The sequence below is a fragment of the Onychostruthus taczanowskii genome, unplaced genomic scaffold (assembly GCF_017590055.1).
Source record: "Onychostruthus taczanowskii isolate IOZ18803 unplaced genomic scaffold, ASM1759005v1 scaffold237, whole genome shotgun sequence".
Taxonomy (NCBI): Eukaryota; Metazoa; Chordata; class Aves; order Passeriformes; family Passeridae; genus Onychostruthus; species Onychostruthus taczanowskii.
The window spans coordinates 120257-148143 of record NW_024499651.1 but is presented as its reverse complement, the minus strand read 5'-3'; the positions used below and the strand labels follow the sequence as shown (position 1 = coordinate 148143).

The 27887-nt window shown below is 38.2% G+C and overlaps 1 protein-coding gene across 3 annotated transcripts in view; it reads right to left on the bottom strand.

Annotated features, from left to right (window-relative positions):
- TLE1 (TLE family member 1, transcriptional corepressor) overlaps positions 1 to 27887 on the bottom strand; it is a 71377-nt gene that overhangs the window by 16906 nt on the left and 26584 nt on the right. For 2 of the 3 annotated variants that reach the window (XM_041405595.1, XM_041405596.1), the window contains 4 exons: positions 13434 to 13635; positions 12661 to 12677; positions 4651 to 4767; positions 1516 to 1569 (listed from right to left, as the gene is read on the bottom strand). In XM_041405595.1, the coding sequence (XP_041261529.1) occupies positions 1516 to 1569; positions 4651 to 4767; positions 12661 to 12677; positions 13434 to 13635 (390 nt within the window). Of the gene's footprint in view, positions 1 to 1515; positions 1570 to 4650; positions 4768 to 12660; positions 12678 to 13433; positions 13639 to 27887 lie in introns of all 3 variants that reach the window. The other variant, XM_041405597.1, reaches the window with a different exon arrangement.

The window sequence follows — 27887 nt, the reverse complement described above, 5'->3', positions numbered from 1 at the left end:
CCCACCAAACTATAAGAATTTAAACAGTAAGTGCAAATGACAAGACGTTTTGTTATCTTTGTAGAAAAAAAGCTGAAATCCCTTCAAAAGCTGAAATCCCTTCATCAGCCTAGAGAAGTACATAAAGTCATATAATAAGCAATATGTTTTTATTTTACACTACATGTAATCATAAATTGCTTTCAAGCACAGAGCTTGCAAAGCATACCTTACTAAAGCAAGTGCGGTAAACATGGTAGGAGCAAGGAAGACCAACAGAAACTGCAGTAACTTGACACAGTTTTTATCATGTAGTTCTCCACGCTCTGCTTCTCGCAATAAACATTTCAATAACCGCTTATAGGTGATAAAGACCTTGCTTATCTCTGACTTCAGAAGAGGCAGACTCATGCCTTCACAGATTTCACAGAGTATTTTGAGTTGGAAGAGACCCACAAGGATCACTGAGTCCAGCTCTTAAGTGGAATGGCCCATACAGGGATCTTTATATGCCATAATAGCTGTCACATTTTTGCTAAACACCATCTGTAATCGCCTTGCCACTTACATCTACAGAAAAACTGAAATCACCTCAGGTGATTATTTTGCTCTGTTCCAGAGGCACTCTCTGCATTTACTTTAACTTGAAATAGCCAGCCCCATGAGTTACAATGCTATCAGAGCTCTGCAGGTTCTCCACGCTCCTCTGGCTCATAAGAATAGCACCAGGGAGAAATCACACCTCACAAAAGGGCAATAAGTCTACTGACTGATTATTAAGCAGTTTCATTATAAGCCAACCTTCTGAAAGGATTACTAAAATCACTAGTTGGACACCCATTTTTCTACTTGGCTGACATTGTTTGGGCACCTCGGGCTACTGAGGGCACCTTTCTCTCTACCAGCTTCTCTCCGTGTATTTTTCACAGACCTGAAGAACCTCACTACCATATTCAGGCTTCCTAAATCTGTGCGTTATATGAAATAAAAGATGAAGAAAAGGGAGCACCCATCTCTTTACCTTGATGCCATTACCAAATCTCAGCCCTGGAGGAAAAAAAAAGCGTCTACAATCTCTGGAAAATCTTGTAAACTAACTTCATTCTGAAAAAACAGCATTTCTGGAAAATGTCTTTAACGCAGGAGATAAAAGTACAAGCAATTTTTAAGGTAATTTTTAAAATAACAATCCTACTATGAAATATAACATTAGATAATGTCTTCCTTTTTCATTCAGGACAGGAGTTTGAAAACCTCAGCCTTCCACATGCAGCTCACCACAACCCTCTACACTACAGAGCAGCTGTGAAGTGTCAGAACGTTAACTGCGGAGAGAACAGACCTGGACAAAGCAGCAGAAGGAAAAACTGAGAAGGCAACCAGAAAAAGCTCAAAGGAAGACACAGTACTAACAAAAAGGAGAAGTTGTGAATATTTTAACATATCCACAGAGGATTATTTTTCTTCTAACAACTAAATGTACTTTTCCTTTCACCTTTGGGCAAACGTCAAGACTACAAAAATGAAAAAAGTTACCTCATTGGATACATCTACAACCAAGTTATCGTCACTCTTGTCCCCATCACTGTCCTATTAAAAATAAATAAATATAGTGTTCATTTCAATTAGTACAATAAGAGCCCAGACAGAAAGACTATGCATCTACTCAGACATTTTTTGTTTTTCCTAAACAAAAAACAAACAGCCTTTCATTAAGTTATTAGCAGTAGGGAGAATAATTTAAAAAGAAATACAACACCTTATTTCTGCTATAATAGTAAAACCTAAATAAGGTAGAACTAGTTGAAAAATGAGGATCTCAGCATCCGTGCAAGATGGTCCAAAACCCCTCCTTTATTATCATCATAAACAGTGTTATCACTTCTCCTAAGAGAGAAAGGTACTCTGCTCATACACTAATCTTCTGCTAATTTAGAGAAAGTACTGTTTGTGCATACCTGGAAAAATGCCAAAAAACAAATCTCAGGAAAGTAGTGCTTTTTGGCATGTCTGACGAATCATCTTCCTTAAAGTGATAGTACCATTTTTCCCCTTTATTTTCAGAAAGGCAAGTTTTGAAATCAAAAGTTCTGGGAAGAAAAAACTTCAGGAATGCCAAGGAATTTCAACATTTCTGTCCAAGAAAAGCAAAATACTTGGACGTTCCTAAACAGAAATGTTCTACTTCAGCTTGTCAAACTGCATTTTGACTATTTCACTTAGATTGCTGTTCACCTGAGCTGGTCTACTAATGATTGCTGTTACTGTAGTGCGTCCTGGTCCCTCTCGCCAACCGAGGCCAGGATGCCCCAGCAGACACATTCTGATAGAGAGGTCTAGTGATTTCCACAGCATCCCAGAGTGTTTCAATCAGAAGGCAAGTCTTGACTCAAAATCAAACAAAGAAATGAAGTGAATGTCAAAACTTTAAATTTTTGTGGGAAGAAGTTTGACATTTCCAATAAAAGTACTACTTTTAGTTAAAAAGCTTGTATGCAAACAAACCAGACATACAAGATTGCTCAATTGTCCTCCATCTCTTGCTTTCAAAGTGTCTGAGCTTTCACACATGAAGCTAAATACTTTTCTCACTTCGGGCCACAATGTTTTTTGTTATAAAAACAAAACCAAGCCCCCCAAAAGCAACCAAAGAAAAAACCCAAAACCAACCAGCCAACCAACCAAAACAACCCCCCAGAAATCCAACTGAAAAATACTCCCTAACCAACAGGTAGTTTCAACCCTTCCTTTCTGTTAACAGCTGAATCTTACTCCAAGAAATAACACAAACATAATAGGCATCCAAGAGTGCCGCTGGACACAGAATGGTCACTCTATTTGCTACTCAGGAAGCTATCCAATCAACAGGTGAAAACAAAGGACATGGAAGCTTCAGCTCCGTTTATCTGCCCCCTCTTGAGAAGCATGAAATACTCAGAGTGCTAGAACAGGTGGGAGAATGTGGGAGAAAGGACACTTGTTTCCCAAAAACGCCCCTCTAGAGGAGGACAAAATTAGTTGAAAAGCAACGTTTAAGTGAACCCTAGTGACTCTGTCAACTTAATAAACAGAAACTTCCTGCGACTATCAAAGGCATCTCCAGTAACTTCTACTAATGTCAGAAAGGTCTCCTCACTAATAAATTCATGCAGTGAAACTACATAGGTACTAATTTGAAAATTAGTCATAAGTTAAAAAGCGGGAAAAATTCACTTTCTATTCTTATTCCTAAAGCTACAGGTCCTACAACTCATTTATATTCCTTTTGACAAAAGCAGTATTTCCTTGTCCCTACAAGGGATTAATCTAAAATGAGCTCAAAATCAGCAGATCTGTATTTGCTAAATTGGTGGACCTTAAAAAAAAAAATTATCTTAAAGACTGGAATAAATCTGGAACTTTCCAAAATCTTTGCTTTGCTCCATTTTTTTAACTTGATGCTGCCTTTAGCTGTAAAATCCATTTAAAAGAAACAGAGGGCAGAAATATACTTAAAATGTGGATTAAAAACTGCTTCTACTGTGCAATAGCATCCTTTACATTTCTTTATGGTAGAAACACAAGAAAAACAAACAAGTTCAGCTTTTTCTTCCTTTTTATATCACGCATAGCTTAAGAATGCTTAATCTCCAAATATTTAAAATGAAAAATGCCAATAGACTATCAAACCCTTAAAGCTGAGGGAGTAACATGGGGAAGTTTGCCAAACCCTTCTGTAATCAAAACATTATTATTAGAAAGTGGTGGAAATACAACTTATAAAACCATTAACTGCATTAAAATATCTAATAGCTGCTCAAAAATATTATCCAAGTGGAAATAAATAAAAATTACCCTACCAAATACTGAGAAAATAAAATGGCACCTAATTTTCTCTTGGGTTTCAGTAAGCAAGAACTAATTAGTGATCTGAATCACATAAACCAGACAATTTGCCACATTATTGCTGTATCAAAGTACAGTATGTTCTAACTGACTTGAATTTTGCTTTTCAGTACTCTCACACACCAGTCCTAGTCTCTTAGGCCTGTTTAAATACCATCCTGTGTTTTGGCTGAGCATTTAGACTTGAAGTCAAAAGCCTATGTGAACCATCTGAGGTTCACACACATTGCTGCACGGAAGAGTCTCTTTAAAACCAAGCTAGTTAAAAATGCAGAACACAAAACTCTGAACTTTCAATATTTCAATTTGCTTTCTGTTGAAATTGCCTTATCAGCCAGAAGTAAAATTCAGTAAGTTGGTACAGCTTGACAGCATATGCAATTTGTAATGGTAATTATAACTCAGCATGGTAATAACTACTTATGATTAGAATTTACCTCTTAACATTAAAATTTACCTAACTCCTCTCAATAACAAAATCCTTCATTTCAAACAAACCTGCAGTTTCTAGAGGAGTCCAGAAATAATGTCACTCAAACTCTGAAAAATGCCCCAGAGCACACTGAATCCCAAAGAGCTACTCCTATTGAGGACTATTACTTCACAATATCCCAAACTACTGAGGCACTCTTCCCAAAATTTGAATCTTGTGCCTCTCAGGCACATATATTCATGTACTACTTCAGCTATAGGAAAGTTGCCTTGGTCTTCACAGCTCTTTTATTCCTCATACAAGCACAGTATGTGCAAATAAATTAATCATTTCCTTGACACAGATTTGCTTACATAGTGGCTGGAATCCTTATCATCCACCTTTCTCTTTTTGATGTCATTGGCATATTCAGGGCCATTCCTGCGTTTATCTGTGCTTCGTAGACTGTCGGGGACCAACAGAGAATTACTCTGTAAAGACAAAATAACAAGATCAAAAATTCCTTTTAGGATTCCTCCATATATTCCTAAAAACTCAAATTGATGTGATAGCTGTTTTAGAAATGTGATACGTACTTAGTCTTTTAATTCAATTTAATTCCAAACAAAGTCCTCCAGGCAAACGTGTACAGCTTCACACATTCTAAGAAGCTTGGCTTTTCATGGTTCAGCTTACCAAAAGTTTAGTTCACTTGTCAGTCACCATCTATTTAACTAATTAATTCAACTGAATTTATTGTTTAGGAGAAGAAGCAGGCATGCAAGTAACAACCATTTTATTATTTTTTTAATTTTAAGATTACATGTAAGAAATTTACGACACAATCTGATTGATCAGTCACCTTTAGAACATCATAAATAGATGAGGCTTTGGTATGTACACCTGCAGGTATGGACAGATAAACAGCAGCTTGACTTTAATGCCTAAAACAACAAGTATGTGCTGAATACGGTTATATTGTTTGCTGGAGTAAACTCCAATTGGATTCCTTCAACAGATGTATTGCAAACAAAGATCAAATATTTTTACTTCCAGCATAACATTCACTACTAGTGTGAAATTAAGGCTAAAGTGTTGCTTAATCAGACTTGATCTGAAGAACTGAGGCCAACACAGGCACACAAAAGACAAAAGCAAAGACTAATCTTTTCCTCAAACTACACGGACTGCTTTCATTCATGCTAAGTTATGCTAAGTACAAACTGTTGACCCAAAGAGCATTTTAGACATTTTTCAGTCACATGACAATTTGATATGCCTGTGATTCCCGATTTCCATCTCCATCTCAGTTCCAGCTAAAGCATTAAAATGTGTTACAATGAGTTCTTTTAAGTGCAGGATTAGCATATGCAAGAGGGCAATTTGTTCACTGATGTGTTAATGGTGTGAACAATACTGAATGGGTTGAGAAAAAAATCTCCTTTCACAAAGACCTGGTAAGCCTAGATCCTAAAAGCCAAGTACATGCTTAGATAAATAAATATAGGCTCACATAAATGTATAAGCAAACACGCGTTTACATCCATACACGTATCTTTCTCAAGAGAGAAGTCTAATACCAACATGAATTTCAGTGTAAGCCCTCAAAGGACATATTTAGATCGACCCAAGAGACAGAGATATTTACTTGTAATATATCATAAACTTATACACTCAAATAGCCAGTGAACTGTGCACTGAATAGCTTCCCCTTTAAAACCTGAAGACATCAAGATAGTTTTGCTCAGACACAAATGTTTAGCCCCAAGGAGAAGGACAAGGAAACAGGGTACATAAGGCAATCTGAATCCCCTTTTTCCTAATTCAGAAGCTGCACTTTAAAGCCAACTCTAAGCTCTTTCATTCATGACTATTCAAGCTAAACAAATGCCAAAGGGCTTACATAAAGCATATAGGAGGGTCTATTGAAATTCAGTATAAAGAAGCTCAAAATGATGTCTTTACCGAAATGTTTTGTGGCTAAAAGGTGGGCTTGTTGGATCATTGAACTAATTGCCTTGACAAATACATTTGGAATTTAACCCCTCATCCCCTCCCAGATGCACACAAATTCAGGGATTCACTACTCTGAAAACCATTAAAACTAATTTTCAATATTTTAATGTTAAATCCATCATGCTTGTAGCAGTAGAAACATCTTAAGAAGCAGTAGAAACACCTTAAGAAGCAAGATGTCAATTTAAACTTGACCAGAGGTGTCTTCCTCTTAAGGAAGAAAGTCTTTTGGTTAAGAGATACTTTCCTTAATAAAAAAAAACTAGGTATCTATTTTTCTGTTGAAGAATTTAGATTAAAACAATTAAAGCAAATGCAGTAAAGAGAACAAAGTCAGCTCCTCACTTTAATTTCCAAAAACAAAAAAGTGAATAGCAAAAAGGTGGCAAAGAGGCAACATTTGAAAAAATTTAGCAAACCTGCTATTTGGAGCTACAGCTTGCAAAATCTGACAACCTGTAGGCATAACTACAATAGCTGATTATTTTTTTCTTTTTAAATTTAGTCTAACTAGGCAATGCTTGCAATATTTTATGTGTTTGTCTTGTAGAACTTCAAAATTGTAAAATAGAACATAGGAAATCTCAGCTCCCACTGTGTCCTAAACACCAAACAAATATTAGATTTGTTTTTTCTCTAAAAGACTGATGGTTTCTCACACAAACATGTAATTATATCGCAAGCTTATTGTGCAAAACATATCCCCTATGGTCATATTTACACCACCTTTCTATAACTTACCACATTAATTTAAACCACTGTTCTCTGTGATCAGAGCATCCATGCTAGGAAGCTGTTGTAGAGCAGCTTCCCAACAGCTACATCAGAAATTGCAAGATTGTGCTGTTTTTACAGCAAAATCTATGAGTAAACTCAAACATTAAAAAGTTCCTGCTTTCCACAGAAGTTCAAGAAAGTTCTAACAACTGTGACTAAAACCAGGTAAAGAAAAAACAGCTTGCTATTGTAAACTACTACCATAATTCAAACTACCAAATATTTAAGATTTCATTTAACTATGTGAAAATATGAATATTTTAAAATAGTGCAAATAGTAAATCCAGAACACTGAAGAACAAATTAAATAAATGAAAATACAAGAACTGGTAAAGAGATAATCATATAAGTCTTGGGCTATTAATATCTTTCACCCCTGTAATGTTAACATTCAGAGAACACTGAGAACAGCATACTAAAAGCCACCTTTCCTCATTTTAGCTCTGGTAGACTTTATACTTGCTGTATATCCACCATCAAACAGGGCCAGCCAGAATCAGCAGCAACAGTTTGACAACATTAGAGTTTCCTTATCTTCTCTTTAGAAGAGCAATCTGTTTAGTTCCCCTAACTAGGTCTACTAACAACTGATTTATTTTCAAAAGTGGGACAAGAATTTTTAATTTAGCTGCAATTTTTTTAAATAGCTACAGAAATTTTCAGCTGGGATAAATCTTCAATAATGATTCAGGTTATGCAAAAAGGGCAAAAACATATATACATATGCACAGTTTATATCCTAAAGAGAAACTGAACAGCACCAATTTTTATTTTGTCTTAATTTCAACAGATTAGATACATGACTGAGGATACTCTTTTCATACTTAAGAGTTCCATTTATTAAGGATTACCATTTACAAATCACGAAACTGAGATCAGAGGAAGTGGTCAAAATCAGTTTCATGTGTTCTCCTGTCAGAACTACCAGACCGCTTAAATGCTGTACAATAGGCAACTTGTGATCCCAAAGTAACTCTGCTGCCAACAAAAGTTAAATACTGAAACCACCAGAAGGCAAATATGAAACAAAAACCTAGTCCTGATGCATAGAAAGAATGTAGGTTCCCCACTAGGAATATAATGCACATTATTCAAATGCACCTCTTTGACTGCCACACTGCTCCCCCACAGGAACCACTTCCAAACCTCAACTATGTGTGCCAGAGATGCAGGCTGGCAGTATCTCATTTATCCCATTATTCCACTTATAATACATTTCATACAGAACAGTACATATAGAACTGACAACTGACTTGACGTTGATCATTGCATCAATTAAATAACAGTGTTCACACTACATCTGTGCACATGGTTCAACTGCACCAGGTCCCAATTAAGATGTTCTCTAGTGCTGGGTTCCTTAGTCCTCTCGCTCCCCTTTTCCCCAAAGATGTGCACACACACAGGCTTGCTCTGTGCTTGGCCATTCCCTTGCAGTACATCCATGCCAAGGACAGCCACCAGCCATCACAGCCAGTTACCACAGCTAACAACTTGGGCCTGCCTGCTGTGCTCAGTAGAGCCTCTGTGTTTATTTCATTTAACCACGCATGGGATCTCTGCCCTGTCGCTGCACCACACACAAGTGCAGCCTACAGACATGCACAAATGGACAGGAACACGTGCTGCTCCTCCTCGCTGAGCAGGCAAAACAGGATCAAGTCTAACAACAAAACATCAGTTGCTCTTTGTTAGGACTCACTGACAGAAATAGAGTAGATGCTGGAAGATGGGCTTTAATATACCCCAGGTAGGGAAAACAAGATTGCACTCAAAGCTATTCCACTCCAGAATCATTAACTTCAATTTGTTCAATATGCTTATTGCAAATATGCATGTCAGAAACCCAAAAGCTGACTTATGAAGTCAGTAGGTTTTGTGTCAAATTACTCCTAATGGAAAGATGCTTGACCTCACCTTTTATTCAAGCACCACTTTAATTTATACTGATTTTATAATCACAAGACTTTAACAAGGAGTAAGTTGATTTCAGTATTTTTGATCTACTGTTTTTCAAAATCAAGATATCCATAAAAATTTTTACCAGACCACCTCAATCTCATTGCCCTTTCTCATCAACCTTATGCTGCCTTCTATCAGCTACAAACTAAACTGCAACATAGCAACCCAGAGCTCTTACATATGAGCAATGTCTGGAGCCATTCTTTCTTCAAAAAGTCCAAGAAACATACTTGTGGTATGCTGATCAATACCCTAAACTTACAATACCATAAACTTACATACTTTTATTAATTTCTTCCCCCCATTAAAAGAATTAAAACAGAAAACAAAAACAGCTTACACATAATATCTTCAAAAAAGTATCACTCAGTTGTTCATGCCCACCTTCTCCAAGACTGGGATGTAAAGAATAGGATAGAGAGCTCAGGGCACAGAATATTTTTCTATTGTAGGAAAAGAGCATTCACTTTATAAAACAATAGCAATATTTACACTTAACAATGAAGGCAAAAAAAGGTCTGGGAAAATTTATGAGTACTTCCTAGGCCTTAGAAAATAAGCTCAGTATTTTTCATGAGGACACAAGATAAATACCAACTAATGTAATAGTTGGTATTAAGCACATAATGAAGTAAGATTTCACTGTCTGAAAGCACATAATGAAGTAAGATTTCACTGTCTGAAAATTACTACTGTTACAACATAGTGCATCAAAACATTTGCACTTCTGTGCTGTCCAAACAGGATACTAGAACAGTGGGAAGACAAGTGATAAATGAACACCCACAATGAGTTTGAAAACTGCTGCAAGCATGTTTCCTAAAGAAAAAAATGTGGATATCCAAGTTGTTTTATACTGATATGTCCCAAATCTTTCAGTTTCAGTTGCAGAAGTCCTTTGCCTGGCCTCACTACCTGCAGTCAGAATTTGCCACATTAGAAGGGATGCCTGCCTTTGCACAGTAACACGACCCACTTTGGGATGGTTAAGAGATAAATCTGCCAAAACCCACCAGCCATTACCCACGTAGGCACACAATTTACATCTGACAACATGGTTTTAGCACTCATGTAAGAAGCATACTATTATTACTAACTTACTCATTACACAAACATACATTTGCCAAAAAAATTTTCTTCATTTTACTTTCTGGAACTTGAGCTAATATATAAAAGAAAAATGCAGCCCTTGCTATTTAGATATAACAAAAGTAGTTCAACTGTCAAAATAAAAAATAATTAAACCACGTCTGTATATTAATTTATAAATACAAGAATGTCACTAACTGTGGTGCATTTCTACGCATACAATGCATAAAAGCTCATTACTGCTTAAGGAGACTTTAAAAAAAATAAATCCACATCTAATTTAAAAATTAATATGCTCCAATCTGTCACAGCATGCTTTAACCCAAACTTATATCATAAAAACTCAATTTAATACCCCATAGACAGGTGCTTAATTTTAACTTTTCAAACTGACATTTTGAGCTGTTAGCTTCTACTGATAGTGCCTGAAGGTCATGCTAGACATATTTGATGGAAATCATAATGTAGAACTGCACAGTAATACCGAACATCATGGTGAATTTAGGTAACTTACAAACAGCCTGTGTTTGGTGTCTTGGATGATGAAAGCACGCCTGCCAGGATTTTTAGCAGCACCATTACTTTTAAAATGTTATTCTGAAAATCAAACTGATTTTATCTTCATGACCTGGATGTTATAAAGTGATTTCAATCACACATAATAATCAAACAGACCTGCTGCTATCCCTCGTGTACTTGGGACCCATTTCCTATTATCCTTAAAAATGTATTTTACATTAGGAGAAAATTCCATTAAAAATACAAGAGAATTAGAGAAGTTTGAAGAGCCCATAATTCCCAGCTGATCATTTTAGCCACAGAGTTGAACTTAACTATCTCTTGAATTATTCTTTCATTGAAGGTGTCCTTTTACTGTTAAGATTTTGATGTAACAACGTATTTAAGCAATTTTAAGTTCAAGTTCACCTGTATTCAGCTATTAAAGTTTAAGTTAGCTATGCAGTATTATCCTGCACTGAGACTAAAAGGAAACTAGAATGACCATAGTATCCAAAACTCAATATATCCACATGGCAAAATTCCTTTATGACGTAAAGCCTCAGATTATTTAAAAGTTAATTACTGATAAAATCGGCATAAAAACAGTCTGCTTCAGATAATAAGCAAGCAATCATCAGTTAGACATATGGCTACAGAAGCAACTGCAGCAACAACTTTACATAGTTTAAGTAGAATTTACATCCATAGTAAACTAAACAAGTGATCCTGCAACTCTCCCACAACCCAAAAGTGAGGTTTAATTTTTCATAGTTTTCCTTCCACAGGCGAGAACTACTCTCAGCTAGAAGATTAATTCAGAGTCCAAATTTCACAATGCTAAGCACCTGATTTTAAATTCAACCGTCGACCAAAATTACTTAAAATTAAAATTAATTTGACCAAATTACATGATGGACAGGGCAGGGGAAGCTGGGACCAACCAGGGCAAGGATAGGAAACATAACAATCAAAACAAAACACAGAGCCATTCCTAGCTCGGGATTCCTGCAGTCAACTAACAGAACTCAAAGAAGTATGTCCCACACAGAGCAAAAAGCCCTTAATAAGTCAGAGACTTCATAAAAAGCCAGCTTAAAATTATTTCTGCAGATACACTGTCATCAATAACATTAAGCAGGCTGAAATGAGTGCTTCTTGCTTAGTAATCTAAAACTAAAAAACTGCTGCAAAAGATATGCAGATAGTTTCCAGTAAATAACTGTCAAACAAATCTCGTATATATATTAAATAAGCAGCAATAAAAGTCAGAAGTTTAGTACTGTACAGCTATTTGTCAAATAACTTTTCCTAGTTCTTGTCTTTTGTAATTGAGAAAAGGAACAAAATAGAGCCCAAATTAATCTGCGACATAAACACAATCAGCTTTGTTACTTGAATTAAGTTGCACACGACCATCTCTAACAGATTAATAGAGCAATATCACTCAAAACAAAACAGCATGAAAAGCAGCAAGTAGTTCTTTAGAGGACTTTTCAGACAAGGCCGATTCTATTACAGCTTATGTCTACAGGGAAAAGAGTATCGCTGTAGGAGTTATACCTGAAGCACAAATTAAGTAGTAATGACATTACTATGGCTTAAACAGATGCAGTTAAAAAAGCCTCTTAGGGCCAGACACTATCATGACACATTTAAAATTCTCGCATTTAAATTCCTCACCTGTTATCCAACTCTAATTCCTGAAAATCCTAGAGACTAAAAATCTTAACTCTGGACCTAAAATGCGGTATTTGCAATGTCCTTTTTGATTTGCAGCTTCGTTCCCCCTTTCTGCCTTCAACAAGCTAACTAAAGTTCCAGTTCACCTAAAAGCATTCTGTTCAGAAACAAGACTCCTTCATGCAGTCCATCAAACAGATGATCTGGTGTTCTGCATAAACCAAGACATATCTTAACAGAAAACACATATGCCTTGTATCATGAAAATAACTAAAAGGAAGACAAAACAGACAAACAGCACATCATCTGATTATTACATTACTGGAAATGGAAACGTTAGGAGGAATGTTGGTACTTACTGTGCCTGGCTCTCTGTCTGCTCCCGCAGTAACCAAGAAATGGACAGACATGCCCGTTCAGACACAGAGGCAAGAACAGAAATAAAAAAGGGGGGAAAAAAATTAGAACACAAGCCCCAAACAGTTTTAAAATGGCTTTTATTTATATAAGTCATTGCACATTCCTAATACAGTGATTTCCTGAAAATTACAGTCTTTGTAAACATGATTTACAGTTTAACCATACACAAAGCCTAGTTTTATTTCAAGACAGAATAAATTATTTTCTTTTCAAAAATTAGTCAAGTGCAATTTTGCCCAATATTTAACTGAGTACTAGAATTTAAGCTTATGAAACTAAAGTAACAGATGCAATTATCTAAATATTTTGTTTGAACACATTCACTTCAAAATTTAGCTTCTTGTTCCCCCTACCTTCCCACCCACCCATTTAACAACATTACTTTCTTTGAAAAAAATCACCATTATGCAGTTTAACAATTTTCCACAATATGGTGCAGGCCACTGCTATTACAACTAAGCATTTACCAGGATGTCAAAAGGCCCTGCAAAGCATAGAGCACGTGACACCCAGTGATCCCCTTTAAAATATTGAAAAATTCCAAGCTGAATTTTTCTTCAGTGGTTTATATGCAGACAGTTTAAAGTTTGCCAACAGTTTTTGTTTTTTTTTTTTTTTTGTTCTATATAACTTGAATTCTTTAGAGATGCATATAATTTGCAGCAATGCGCAAATTTGACAATGTCCTAATCAGGCCTGCCATGCCTCTCACCTCTGTGGTGGTCTGCATCGTGATGCTTCTTGTCATCTTTTATTGCCAAGTGAGACTGCCCACCCAAAGCACTGGAGAGGGCAAGAAGGCCAGCACTACTTCCAAGTGGAGGGATTCCTGGAGGCTGAAGTCCTGATGGATGAGGCGTTAGAGGCACTGGAGGTCCATGGCCATGGGAGAGATGCTGAGCCTGCAACTGCTGCTGCTGTTCCCAGTGGTATCATCATCCCCAGATGAACAATGTACAGCACATAGTTTGGGAAGGATAAGGCAGAAGTTTGGTTAATTATTGAGAATCTATAGTGCATTTTGACATTAATTTGTTTCTTCTTAATCTAGTCCCTCCCCTTTAACCCACCACACTATATACATTGCATTGTATCATGCTGTCTAAGAACAACTCTGCTCACATCCCAGAAAAGCTAGCTGGATGCTTATTTTGCAGCCTGATGCATAACTTCAGCAATTATAGGTCGTTTTGGGCAGCTACTGCCCGCCACAGCATCTCTGGCAACAAAGAAAAGCAGCAGAAGAACCAAACGCCTTTCCCCTTCTAGAGAAAGCCAAATCAGAGCTCTGAAAAAAAAAAAGTTCCAGTGGCAAGATTGATTTAAGCTCACATCCCTCTCTTCCCCCAGTTGGGAAGCAGCAAGTACCTTTCTGTCCTGAATATTAAAGAATGTAAAAGATATGATGAATTTCATATTTAGTAAAGTTTAATTTGCATTTTATTCTAGCCAAGGTTTGTAAGGTAAAGATGGGAAATTATTAATGACTTAACACTTTAGAAGCCAGCTTTGAGGTGAAAATCCAGCTATTTTAAATAGCATGGAATTCTCAACAAGAAACATGAAACATGGTATTAATGAATACCTCCACCTGTTTTAAAAGGAGCGTGCAAAATCAAAATCATAATCAGTGTGGACATACAACCCTGTAACCAATCTGCTAAAATAATCTGTAAGCAATTTTAGAAACAGAGTTTTAACGTTAGAATGTCTTGCCCCTAGTTTAAATATTAAGGTATTTTCTAGTTAAAGCTTCCATGGTTTTATTAATGTTTACCAAGTTCAGCTATCCATTTAATTTGCCTAAAATCTTTAGCACAGGTTTTTTTGGGGTTTTTTTTGTTTTGTTTTTATTTTTTTAAGAAAATGAAGCTTCAAAAGTACCTTTATCTTAGTCATAGCTCCCATAATCTCCTCCAGGTTAACAGATATTCTGCCTCTCCTACTTCCTTGTGTCTAGGCATGTGAATAGAAGACAGAACAATCCTCTCCACCTTGGCCACTTTCCACTATCGCTCTGCTCAAGGCAGATACCAGGAAAAAGCTAGAGTGCCATCCAATTTATGGGATCGAAAAGGAGACAAACCTGTGTCTGAACAGGATGAACTCAAGTTTGACCAGGTGAATGCTAGTGGTCCTGTAAGAGCATGTAAAATTTTTACAGTACTGCTGGCAGCTACTGAAATCATACCTGGACTGCAGCTTACAATATTTCACACATCGCACCAAAAAAACTCAACTCAAAATAATGCAGAAATATTTAATCTGTTTCTTTAGGTGTGAAGTCTTTTCAAGACAACCTGTCAACAATACCTGTATAACATCTACTGGCATATGAATGAATTTATTTATTACTATTTTTATGTATTACTACTGAACTCCTACACTTTTAATTCTCACAACCCCATCCCAAGACATGCCTTGAGCTGTTTATAAAATTATGCAGACACAGAAGCTGACATTCAAGAACTCTGCACTGCACTTGCTAATTTTTCAGTTTTCTGCTGTCCCAACTGTCAGGAACCAATCATTTACTTATTTTGAATTACAAGACAATCTTTAAGTTTACCACAGTCCATCCACTCAATTCTATAAAGTCACATGTTTACCAAATCTTTCTCACACCATATGTCAGGAATTTCTTTTTGAATGCTGCATAAAAAGCCATGCTAGTCTACACTTCAAAACATACATCTGATCATCACCCTTTTCAGTATGTTTAGAAAACAAGGTAAAAGAGAACTTATTTTTCTAATTTAATGTTTTTATAAAAGGCAACATTTTGAAGGAAGCATTAAGAATCATTTTGGTTTTAAAGTAGTTAACATAGTAGACCACTTTCTACAATATCAATCAAATTTTGCTAGTGAAGCTTCACTTAACTGTAAGGAGCACTGTAAGGTCTGACAGGTCTGCAGAGGTTTGGTTTGAGGATTCTGCTTGTTTTCTGAACCCCGCCTCTAAAGAGCAATACGACATCCCTCTCCACACAGACTTTAACAAGACTTCAGTAGTTTTCAGCACATTTCCTCAAAATGTGATAACCTAATATTTTGGCAGCCTCTCTCAGAGATCGTAATTTAGTCACCTCTTTCCTCACTGACCCCTTCAGCCAGGTCAGTCATCTGCACTCTAGCTCAGAGGCACTTTCAATCAGCAGTACTGTGCAGAATTGCTGGAATCAGTCTTACTTGTCCCCAGCTGCACTATCACCCCACATTACCTAGTTTTGTACACAACTGCCTATGAATAAAAAGTGATTTATTCTTTCCAAACTCATTTCATGGAGAAAAGCCTCCTCCCTTCTCCAACAATAAGCTCAAACTAGCTTCTTTTGTAGAATGACCACAGGAAGGTTGAAACAGGGAACAGGAGTTAAATTGTTTCAATTATTCTCCCTACCATTTGGGAAGGGTATGAAGATTATTCATCTCTCTCCTGCTTGGTTTAATTAGCAAACAGGTTAACCCACTTGATTTCAGGAAGCACAGGTTAAAGTTTTAAGAAATGTCAGGGGCATGTTACCTACCATTTCCCTGGCTCTGGTTTGTAGCCTACATACCACACATTGTGAAAATCTGAGAAATGAGGAACAGGTTAATGCTCTATAAAAGGTTCTGAAGCTGGGAGTGGAAGGGTTGTGTCCTGTGCTCACTGGTGGTATTGCACACAGAGAGCAGGGAGCAATGGGCAAGGCGTGATGCGAGCGCTGCAAGTGCACTGCAAAGCTGCTCTGCACATTTTTGTAGCTTTGCAAATGGTTACTTGCAGGCATGGTACACAAAGATCTGTAAATATGGCACTATGTGAAACTGACTTAAAACTGAAATCCTGATCATGGTCTTTTAAGCCACCAAAGTCATGTCATGATTTCATGTTTATTATCTGATGTTCATTGCTGTTCAGGGTTTTAATATACTGATTTATTGCTTATGTGTTATTTATTCATAACAGGTTGGAAGTTCTCCCTAAGAGATGAGGAATCATCCATGAAGATGATCCTTTCCAGAAGTTAATATTCTTTTTATTTAAAAAACTTTAATTTTTAAAAGCATATTGTATTATCTTTGTAGAAGGGACAAAAGTGTGCTGCACACAAAAGAAGAAAATGAAGACCAGGGAGAGGGATAACAGCAATGTTCACCAGATGCATTTAGTAACTAAACATTTGCCATAGTAGATCCTACAAACAATTATGTTATGCATATAATCACTTTCCCATCACTTCAAAGACACTAATGCCTGCTCTGTAACCTTTTAAGAGCTTAGCAGCAGTGAGATATAAAACGGAGTAGGCTGGCAGCAGTATCATGGTCTACTAGGCATGTTCATTAGCAGTTAATTAAAAACTAGACATCTGCCATAAGAAATGTGCTCAAAAAAGGATGAGTAACAGGTCTGTCTTAGTACCAATTATTATCATTACTTGCAGAGCAAAGGCTGTGTCCACTTTCAGAGGAAAGTGGGAAGGTAGAGAAGAGTGCAATGATGCATACTTAAGTGACTGCACTTAAGATAATTAGCCACAGCAGTGATTTGAAAAATATCTGTAGTTCACCCACCATTTTGTTGCAAACCCGGAAGTTCTTCATATTTGCAAAGGGAGAAAAGGAATTACAAACTCATATTACTGTACTGTTTAGATGCAGGTTTTATTGCCTCAGATTTTATATTTCCCAGTGCCTCCATAACTAAATTGTAAAGACCAAAAACATGGCATATAAAAAACAGCGTTACTGTCTCTGAGCAAGCACCTCCTAACAATATCAAAGGTAGTACAGCTTTTTATCTCCCACATTTTAGACAAAGCCCAGCTATGAAGAGATCTTTAATCAAGACTTTAAACACGGAATTACATTTTCAATCTCTGACAAAGACTTCCAAAGACAGAGTTAGTATGCCTTTGTGAAACAGACCTCCTATAAGTAAACAGTGATAGGTCTCCCTTAGGCTCCTTGCTCATAAAGATGGAAAACAAGCTCTTACAATCCCACTCCTCACCTTAAAGCAGCTCTGGTGAGGTCTCAAACACCTGATTTTACTTTGACACCTTTTTAACTTAACGATAAGTTAAGTTTTTAATTCTTATCATTAAGCACTTAGAGCATTCTTCTGTTTTTAAACAGATGTATGGATGTACTCTGCTGTCTCTTGAAAAGCACTGAATTAAAAATTCAGATGTGGTGGTAAATGAACAGTGGAAAAAAGGTTATGCTTTGTCCCAGACTACAAGAGCTGTCTTCTCTTCTGCTTTCCTAAATAAACACTTGAAAAATAAACACAGATTTTTTTTTTCCAAAATCTTATCAGCACTAGCATCAGTAATACTATCAACAGTTGCCTCCAAGTTCCATAGAGGTGTTCTGAAAAAATATCTGGAAAACACAAGTCATTTAGAGACATAATATAAACATACGTAAGCACAATGTAAACAAATGTAAAGGATGTTATTTCATGTCAACTTTTGTAAAACAGAAGAAATGTGATTTTGTTCAACTCAAGCAGAAAGACATGAGAGAAAAACACATATTACTGTGTTCAATTTCATTATCATATCCACTTCCTTTCCAAAGGAACATCTTCAAGTCTTTCATTTGCTTTCTTGAATTTCTTAAGGAAATGAGAGCCTGCATCAAGTACCTGCAGCCAACAAACACAGAAGGGAGCTGTCCGAGCACATACAGGTAGTTGATCAAGGAATAACCTTTTCCCTCACTGCTTAAAAATATTCTTAAAATCTATATTGCAAATATAACCTTTTAAAAAAGGAAGTACCTCAAGACTAGGCTCCTTTCACATCCCATTTTTTTCCCTCATCCTAAAAAAACCAAAAGCCCTGTATGTACAACCCACAATACTGGCAGTCAAATTTGGCAGGAGGAAACTCAACAAACACTCTACACCATTAATTAATACTTACATTTAAGTTTCTCTAAGTACTTTCCAAAGAGTATTTCAGCTATAGGGAAGAACGTATTTCAGGACAACAAACAATCACTTGGAAGAACATATTTACATTCTTCTGCAAAAGTGACTATATCCTTGGACATGCAAAGAGTAAAAGATACCATCTACTTAAGGCTTCTGGCATGTCTTTGATATGGCCCCTCACAAAATTCTTGCCACTCAAAGAAATAGTGCATTGAGGGATGGATTATTACATGGATGAGGAACTGGATGGACGACTGCATCTGAAAAGTCAACGAAACTTAACCCAAAGAGTCAATGGCTTCACACCTCTGTGGAAAACAGTAATGAGCGGTTTCCCTCAGGAGTGCTAAATGTGACCAATACTACTCAACACCCTCATCAGTAACACAGGAAATGGGACAGAAAAAATGGTGCCTTCTGCAAGTTTGCAGATGACACCAAGCTGTGCAGTGCAATTGATTCCCTTAAGGGAAGTGGTGACATCAAGATGGGCTTTGACAGGCCCAAGAAGTGGGACCATCTTATGAGGTTCTCAAGAGGTTTAACAAGGCCAAATGCCAAGTCTGGGACCTGAGATGTCTGGGCACAATTCCTAGACTGGGGGGCTGAAGGGCTTGGGAATGATCCTGATGAGAAGGACTGGAGGGTGCTAGAAGATAAATCATTTGATTACTGCATCTGCAGCCCAGAAAGCCAACCGTATCCTGGCTGCACCAAAAGAATTTGGCCAGCAGGTGAAAGGAAGTGGTTCCGTTCCTCTTCTTCCCTCTATATTGTGGGATGCTTACTGGAGTACCATGCCCTGCTCTGGGGTCTACAGTGCAAGAAAGAGATTAACCTACTACAGCAGGTTCAAAGGAGGCCCACAAAAATGATCTCAGAGGGCTGGAACACCTTTCCTAAGAAAAAAAGACAAAATTTGGGTTGTTCAGCCAGAAGGTTCCAGGAACACCTTATTGTAATCTTTATATACAAAGTGGGTCTGTAAGAAAATGGAAGGAGACTTTTTACCAGGGCCTCTAGCTACAGAACAAGAGGCTGTGGTTTTACACCGAAAGGTGGTAAGTTTACATTGTACACAATGACAAAACTTTTATGTTGTAGGCAGTGAGACACTGGATGCCCCATCCCTGAAGTGCTCAAAGTCAAAGTTGGATGGAATTCTGAGCAACCTGTTTCAAGGGAGGTGTTCTTTTTCCCCATGGCAGAGGGGTTTGGTTTGATCTTTGAACATTTCTTCCAACCAAACCTTTCTATCATAGGTAAGCAGATTTATTTATGAAATACCAAATATGCACCATTTACTGCTCCATTTCCCAGTTTTGCTTTGACAGCAGCTGTCATGTTTCCTTCTTGATGCTTCTACATGTTTATTTTTCCTTGATAATATCACCACACAAAGTGTGCTAATAGTCCCCACAAGACACTTCCTTCTGACCTATTTCAGCCACTGCAGCAATTTACAAAGCTAAGGTCTGAGTTTGCTTTCTTTTGCTGACTGTACGCAACTGTGAAGAGTGGCTGATACACCAGACAGCTGAGATAACATTCACAGACAACTCAACAGCCTGGGAAAATGGACTCACAGGAATTTCATGATGTTCAACAAGGGCAAGTGCAATATCCTACACCAGGAGGAACAATACCATAAACTCATGTATGTTGGGATGCAGACAGCTAGAAAGCAGCTTTGCAGAAAAGGTCCTTCCATACCAAACTGCACATGAGCCAGCATCAATGTTCCCTTATGGGAAAGCAGGTGAATAGCATCTTGGGCTGCATTAGACAAAGTATTGCAGCAGGTCTGGGGAGGGGATCCTTCTCTACTTATCTCTGTGGGAACTACAGCTGGATTACTATGTCCTTTTCTGGGTTTCTCCTTACAAGAGACATGAACAAAACAGAGAGCATCCAACAATATGTCTAGAGATGGCTAAATAGTCCCAGGTCTCTCAACCCTTCCTCATATGACACAGCCTAGTCCCTTACCTTTTTAGCCGAACACCATATGGCCCAATGAAAGACAAGAGGCAATGGGTGCAGAGTAACACATAGAAGCTCTTCTTAAACATCAGAACACACTCATTTTTTTGACCAAGCCCTTGCACAGGCTACCCAGGGAGCTTGGGAGTTTCCATCGTTGAACATACTCGAAAGCTGTATGGACATAGTCCTGCAAAAGTGGCATAAGTGGCCCTATGTGGTCCTGTTTGAGCAGGGGAAAGTAGATCAGATGACCTCCAGTGGTCTCTTCCAACCTTACCAATTTTATGATTTGCAGACTGTAGAATCACAGAACGCCTGAGGCTCCAAGGGACCAGAGGGGGACATCTGGTCCAACCTCCCTACTCAAGCCAGGTCATCTCAGAGCACGTGGCACAGGATTGTGCCCACGTAGTTCTTGAATATCTCCAATGAGGGAGACTCCAAAACCTCTCTGGACAATGTGCTCCAGCACTAGGTCACCCACAAAGTAAAGAAGTTCTTCCTCATATTCAAGTGGAACTTCCTCTGCATCTGTTTGTAACAGTGGCCTCTTGTCCTATTGCTCATCACCACTGAACGGAGCCTGAATCCATCCACTGACACCCTCCCTTCAGATACTAATAAACAACGATGAGGATATCATTGTCATCTCAATCATCTCTTCTCAAGGCTGTAAGCCTTTCTTCATAAGTGAGAGGGTCCAGTTCCTTAATCAAGTTTGTAGCCCCCTGCTAGTGACAGGCCTGCCACTAGACCACGTGCCAATTCTCACTGCTTACTGTTGTCTCCCTGTTTAAACAAGTTTTAGAAAAGTGAGTCAGATACTACTATAATTTCTTAATTTTCTAACTACTTCCTATGAAATATTTGTTTATTTTGGTCAATTTGGTTTCCTTCCTTCCTCGTCTTCTAAACCCTTTATTTTGACAGGAAGAAAGCCACACTCTATAACAGTAAACAAACTCTAAAGTGCCCACCACTGCATGTCTAGCTAATGAGCCAAGAATGTGAGTTTATCAAGTTGTTTGAAAACTATCCTTACGTGTACAAGCCACAGTGCCTAATGTGGGAAGAGAATGTCCCTTCAGAAACAAAGAATAGTGTCTTCAGCAAGTCTCTTCCATCTATAAACCACATGAAATGTCATTGTACTACAGAAATTTAAGTCCATAAAAGGACATTGGCAAAAACTATTCAAAGCTGTATACTTCATACATACAGAATTTGTGTGGCAGTGGCATGAATATTTAAAGGCCCAACTGTCTCATGGGTAAAATCCTGTTCCTTTTTCATGCTTTATTAAAGGACATGTATATGGTAGTGTCTTGGGGTCTTCACACTGATTTTCCACTCCCCAAAAAAAGCAAATGAAACCCCGCAACTTTACTGGGAAGAGAATTTATGTCAAATCAAATATCCAAGTCAGAAAGAAGATGTAAGTTAACTCAAGTCTGTTAAATTTCTGAACAGAAAGCTCTTCAAAGTTTTTCCCATTTCCTGTTTTTGCTTGTTCAGACAACGCAAACCACACTAATAAGTATCAATTGCACAACAACATTTTTAAGCAGTAAAGGGTTGCATAAATTGCCTCTCATAAAACAGAAAACTGATGCTATACTAGGATAAAGGCAGCTTGCCACACACATTCCCCAAACAGTCCTTTTTTCACAAATTAATTTCAGCCCCAAGGTAACTGAAATAAGACAGAGAAGGTGTATCTCAGTGCTCCACTGTAAGAACAGTAAGCTCTTGTGTCACTTGAACTATTAAGATAAAAAAAAAAAGATAAAGAAGGTCCAGCAACATGCTCAAAGTAATCCATGAACCTACTTCAAAATAACATAAAGCCTAACTGGAAGCCTGTACCCCAAAGTTCACAATGACCCTACTATTGTTTAACTTGCTTATCAGTGACTCGGACAAGGAAAGACATCTCTTCAGCAGATCACTGATGACCTGCCACAGAGCTGGAGCAGTGGCCATACCCCAGAGTGCAGCCTTTCAGAAGGGCCTCAACAGGGTGGAGAGATGAGCAGAGAGGAACATGCTAAAATTCAGCAAAGGCAAATGCAGGGTTCTGCACTGGATAGGAATCACCCCAAATGCCAACACAGGCTGGGGCTGACCTGCTGGAAAGCAGCCCTGAGGAGAAGGAGCTGTGGCTCCTGGTGGACAACAAGCTGTCCGTGAGCCAGCAGTGTGCCCTGGTGGCCAAGAAGGTCAATGGTGTCCTGGGGTGCATGAGGAACAGCATTGCCAGGAGGACAAGGGAAGTGATCCAGCCCCTCTACTCAGCCCTAGTGAAGCTGTCACCTGGTGAAGTTATTAAGGTGATTAGGGAAATGGAACACCTCTTGTATGAGGAAAGGCTGAGAGAGCTGGGCCTGTTTGGTCTCAAGAAGAGGTGACAGATGGGTGCTCAACACTGTCTGTCAGTATCTGATGGGAGGGCGTCAGAGGATGGATCCAGGCTCTGCTCAGGGGTGCTGAGCAACAGGACAAGAGGCAATGGGCACAAAGTGATGTACATAAAGCTCCACTTGAACACAAGGAAGAACTTTACTCTGCAGGTGACCAAGCACTGGCACAGGTTACCAAGAAAGGTTTTGGAGTCTCCCTCAAGGGAGATATTCAAGAACCATCTGGACACAGTACTGTGCCATGTGCTCTGAGATGACTGGGCTTGAGTAGGGAGGTTGGACCAGATGTCCCCCTCTGGTCCCTTCCAACCTTACCCGTTCACTGATTCTGATTCTTTACATATGTATTCTTTGGCTTGCATTCTGAAATATTTTCTACTTTTATGAGAAATTTTGAATGTTTTCAACACGAAGAGAAAGGAAAATTCTTCAACATCAGAAAGGCTTGGGCTGCTCTTAATTACATGGCCAGTACCAGTACATACACAGTATTTTTGCTGAATCACAGGATCCCACTCTTAAATTTTGATACTGTAGTTAGTTTTACAGCTTCAGAACTAAGATACAGGTCTCCAATGCTTCCCAATGTAATTCAAAAAGCATTTAAAAATTAATATTCAAGGGTAATTTATTAATCATTGATTAGTTTCCACATTACCACTACATATCGCAAGGAAGAAAGGACTCTTATCTTTCCCTTAATATAAATCTGAGCAGCAACTCTTATCTTCTCTGGGCCTTCCTGTCTTACTGTAAACAGCTAGATTTCACTGCTTTTCGTCCTGGCATCTTCAAGGGCAAGCCTAGGCACCAGAATTAGAAAGATAAGAAATAATACACTTCAGATCACTTTTGTAGACAGTAAATGACAGGTTGGGTGGCCCCACCCAAATGATTCACCACCACACCCAGTAAATAAGTCCATCAACTGTTTTTCCACTAAAGTGACCAGCAATTAACTATTTAACAAATTTTTAGCCATAATTCTTAAATGGCAGGATTTCCCATTAACATATAGGGAATAATCATATAGCACTGCCAGCAGGACTGGCATCTTCACCGGAGAAGGTCTGCACTAGCAGCCTCTCTAGGCAGTGCAGCCTCTGTGGGTCATCCCACTGCACGCAGGCAGAGCCCTGCAGCAAGGATGCAGGGCATTGCCAGCAGATGGAATCCTTCCAGTTCAGTGACATCTTCTCCCCAAGGTGCATTAACACTCCCCCTACCATAGTTGCACCCACACAAAGGCTTTTGCCGACAGAAGAGGGTTTTCTTCCTTCCCCCGTGCTTTTAGGCAATGCAAGTCAACCTAAAACTCTGTAGGCTGTACCACGTGCAGACCCACTGAAGCATGAGGGGAGCAACACAACAAGCAGCCCACAAACTAAAGAAGCCCCTGTGCTTGTCTAACCTTTTATGTATGTACAAACACACCATATTTTATATGACATATACACAGTATTTTATGTCTTAATATATTACTAGCACATCGTTACATATAACTTTTACTATGTACTGTTCTGTGTAGGTTACATATATATTGACTGTTTATACCTCTAAAAATGTACTTCTTTGGTATGTTTGTACATATAAAAAAATGTGCATTCTAGGGCTCATGTAAGAACAATTTCTGCCTCAAACACAAAAAAACCCAAAAAACCAAATAGAACTGAATCAGAAGACCATGTTTTTAAGGGTCCTTTATCAATTATGTTATTTACCTTGTTTTTGACTTAGATAAAATCTTGTTGTTGGTTCTTTTCCTTTATTAGGCTAAAGTCTAAAGAAAACAGGGATAAACAGCAAAGCTGAAGGCAACCAGGAGAACAGGACTGCCATAATGGAAGAGCCAGACAAGCCTTTGTAAAAAACAGACGTCACAGGACAGGAAGGGCAGAGTCAGAGTCACCACACAAAAAATGATCCTTGCTTGGGAAAACATGTCTCCACCAAAGACTTCCCAGACTCTAAAAGAAAGTAACAAATTCAGAACCACAGTCTAAAAGTGGCAGAAGATGACCTTAAAATCTCCTGGTCCAGACAAGACAAAGGCTGGTTTTCTGAAACCATTCATGTTCCTCTATCACTATCAGTGTAAGTCAGTTCAAGAACAAAGCTTTTCTTTAATTTTAGACAAGTACATGTTGCCTTCTCTGAAGGCTCAGATGCAAGTCTGAAGTCTCTAGAATGAAGCTGTCAGCACACACTGCTTCTGCTCTGCAGAAACTGCCAGCACATTTCATTTCTGCGGCAATCATAAATTCCTGCTATTACTCACCTTCTAACCTCAAATCTAGTATTTGCCTTTTTAGCTACTGTTAGCATACCACCACCATCCAACAACACTTCAAAAGCATGCTCCTACTGCACAGTTGCCAAAAACAACTAGTTCAAGCATGCACCAATTTGGAAATGACTTACAATTACTCTGGAGGGTTTTATTACTGACGTATGATTATCTTAAAAAGTATTTATTTTCCTTCCAGGCTCTTTTAGTCTCCAGAAATTTAACTCTTGCTGAACATGACTGACATTATTAAGTAGCAAGGCTTTTTGTAAATTAAAATCTACAAGTTAAACAGAGGATTTGAAATTATACTCACTATCCTTTTGTCCCTGCTACTACTAACTACAAAAGCATTCCAGAGACACCAACAAATGAAAAATATGACAGTCATAAAAAAAGCAGCACACCAATCTTTATTTGGTATTCTAAGCCAGGACCAGAGGCTTGTATGTTTTCTCTACATTCGATAACAATTACTTCTGAACATGCATTTAAGCACTTTTGCTAATTCTTCCTTTTACTTCCTCACTACTGTTGCCTGTAAGTACTCAATCTGAAAAGCCAGTTAGCCAGCACCTTTAATAAATAGTACGAGATACTGTTTCAGGCAGTTGCATATTAATTTCAGGCAATTAACTGTTATACAGGATAGCGATCTTGGTAGTTCAGCAAGTACTCTGAAAAATGCAAAAATAATGCAGTTACTAGATACCAGGAATTCTGCAATTGAAACAAACTTTTCAGTATGCATAAGACTTACAGTAGAAAAATACTGTGGAAAAACCATGTCTTTGTTGTGCCTTTACTACTTCCTAAAGTTATCATCACTGCCTACGCTAGCCTCTCTCTATTCAAGAGTAAGGAAAGCAAGCTTCTTGTCCAGTCCTCCCACACAGTCCCAATCTCAAGTCTGTCTTGCTCTTCTTCCATGAAAAACACAGCAAGAAGGTTGCTGTTTTCCTGTACAATTCCAATATTTAATATTTACAGTATTTGTGTCCTCCTATTCTTCTCTAGCTGCATCCTAGTCTGCACCTTCCTACTCTCAAGTGACCCCATTTTTGACACTGGCACCTAGTTAGAAGTGTATTTTGCCTGCGCAGTCCACATCACTCCCATCCATGCAGTGGCAATTAGTTCACCTCAGTTTATCAGTGTTTCCTTCTCAAAATCTGTATGGTTCACTCTTTTCACCGCTTTTACTGCAAAGCAGGCCAACCTGCAGCTCTACATCATTCAACATACTAACTCCCAACAACTTTCTCTACTCCTACTCATGTTGGGATGGGACAGCTTGATGAACATAACCACCCTTCATCCTTACTCAACTAACTTCTTTACATTTCATCTCTCCTCATACACAGTCCATACACAGTTTTCTTTTGTCTGCACCAACCAATTCAGCTCTCCCACCCAACTCCTTCCTCCTCCCCAACACGCCATATTTCCAACTACTTTCCAGACAAGTACTGAAGGTTACCTCACATTTTATCTCAGCCTACTGACTCTTTACCTATTCCAATTCCCCCACATACCTCACTATGAAAGCAAAGCAGATATTTGTAAGAGAGAAAAATTATGTACATCTCTTTATTTTGTCTCCTTTTAATTAAAAGCTTCATTTTTATGAATATTATCCACTTTAACACTATGTTCAAAGCAGGTAAGCTATTCTCCTTATACACTTGAATCAAGAGTTAAATCACTTTCTAGAGGAAACAATACTTCCCTCTAGGATTAAATAACTTACCCTGTGCTAATTACATGTATGAATACATACACATACTGCTCCAACCACATTCTGCAAATTCTTGCTTTCAACTGCACTATTCCAGAACTTGTATCCAGCTTCAGTTCCTTATATTTCACCAAAACCATTCTTTCTAAAGCAGTCAAAACCAAATCATTTGGAGGCAAGTACACAAAATGAATCAATCAACTCTTCAATATCAAATCCTTCTATCTAACCCTTCCCAAAACCACATGTTCCAATTAGACTTTCTTTTTTTCACTATTATCACACATACATTTTGCCACTAAATTTACTTCACCTCTGCTGAAAAACAGTCCAGTTTTGAGATCTACAACATTGCAAGTATACACACTATATACCCAACACCCACTCAATAAAAAGGAATCTAGCAAGAGGTACCAACTCACATTTGGTACCTCACATGTTATCTCATAAGAATCTGCCTTCTCTCTGCATCCACATTTGCAGCTGCATATCTTCAGGTTTTCACACTAGTTAACAATATTTTTATTCAACGGTCATCATACTTTCACTCCTTTCCTGAAAGCTCTTAGGCTTCACAAATTTGCACTGTATACTTAGTCTCATCTTTGACTTGTAGTTTAGATACTAGATCTTGATGAGAGCCACCTGAAGTTCTTTTGTTTTTCTTTTTGGGCAAGATCCAAGGTGAAGCTTTTTCCATCCGACCCACATGAAGCCTTGCAAGACAAGGGAGGTCTGGCCTGCAACTCAATTCCATTTGACTTGTGGATGCAGTGTTGCCCTCTCCAGCATGACTGAGAATAC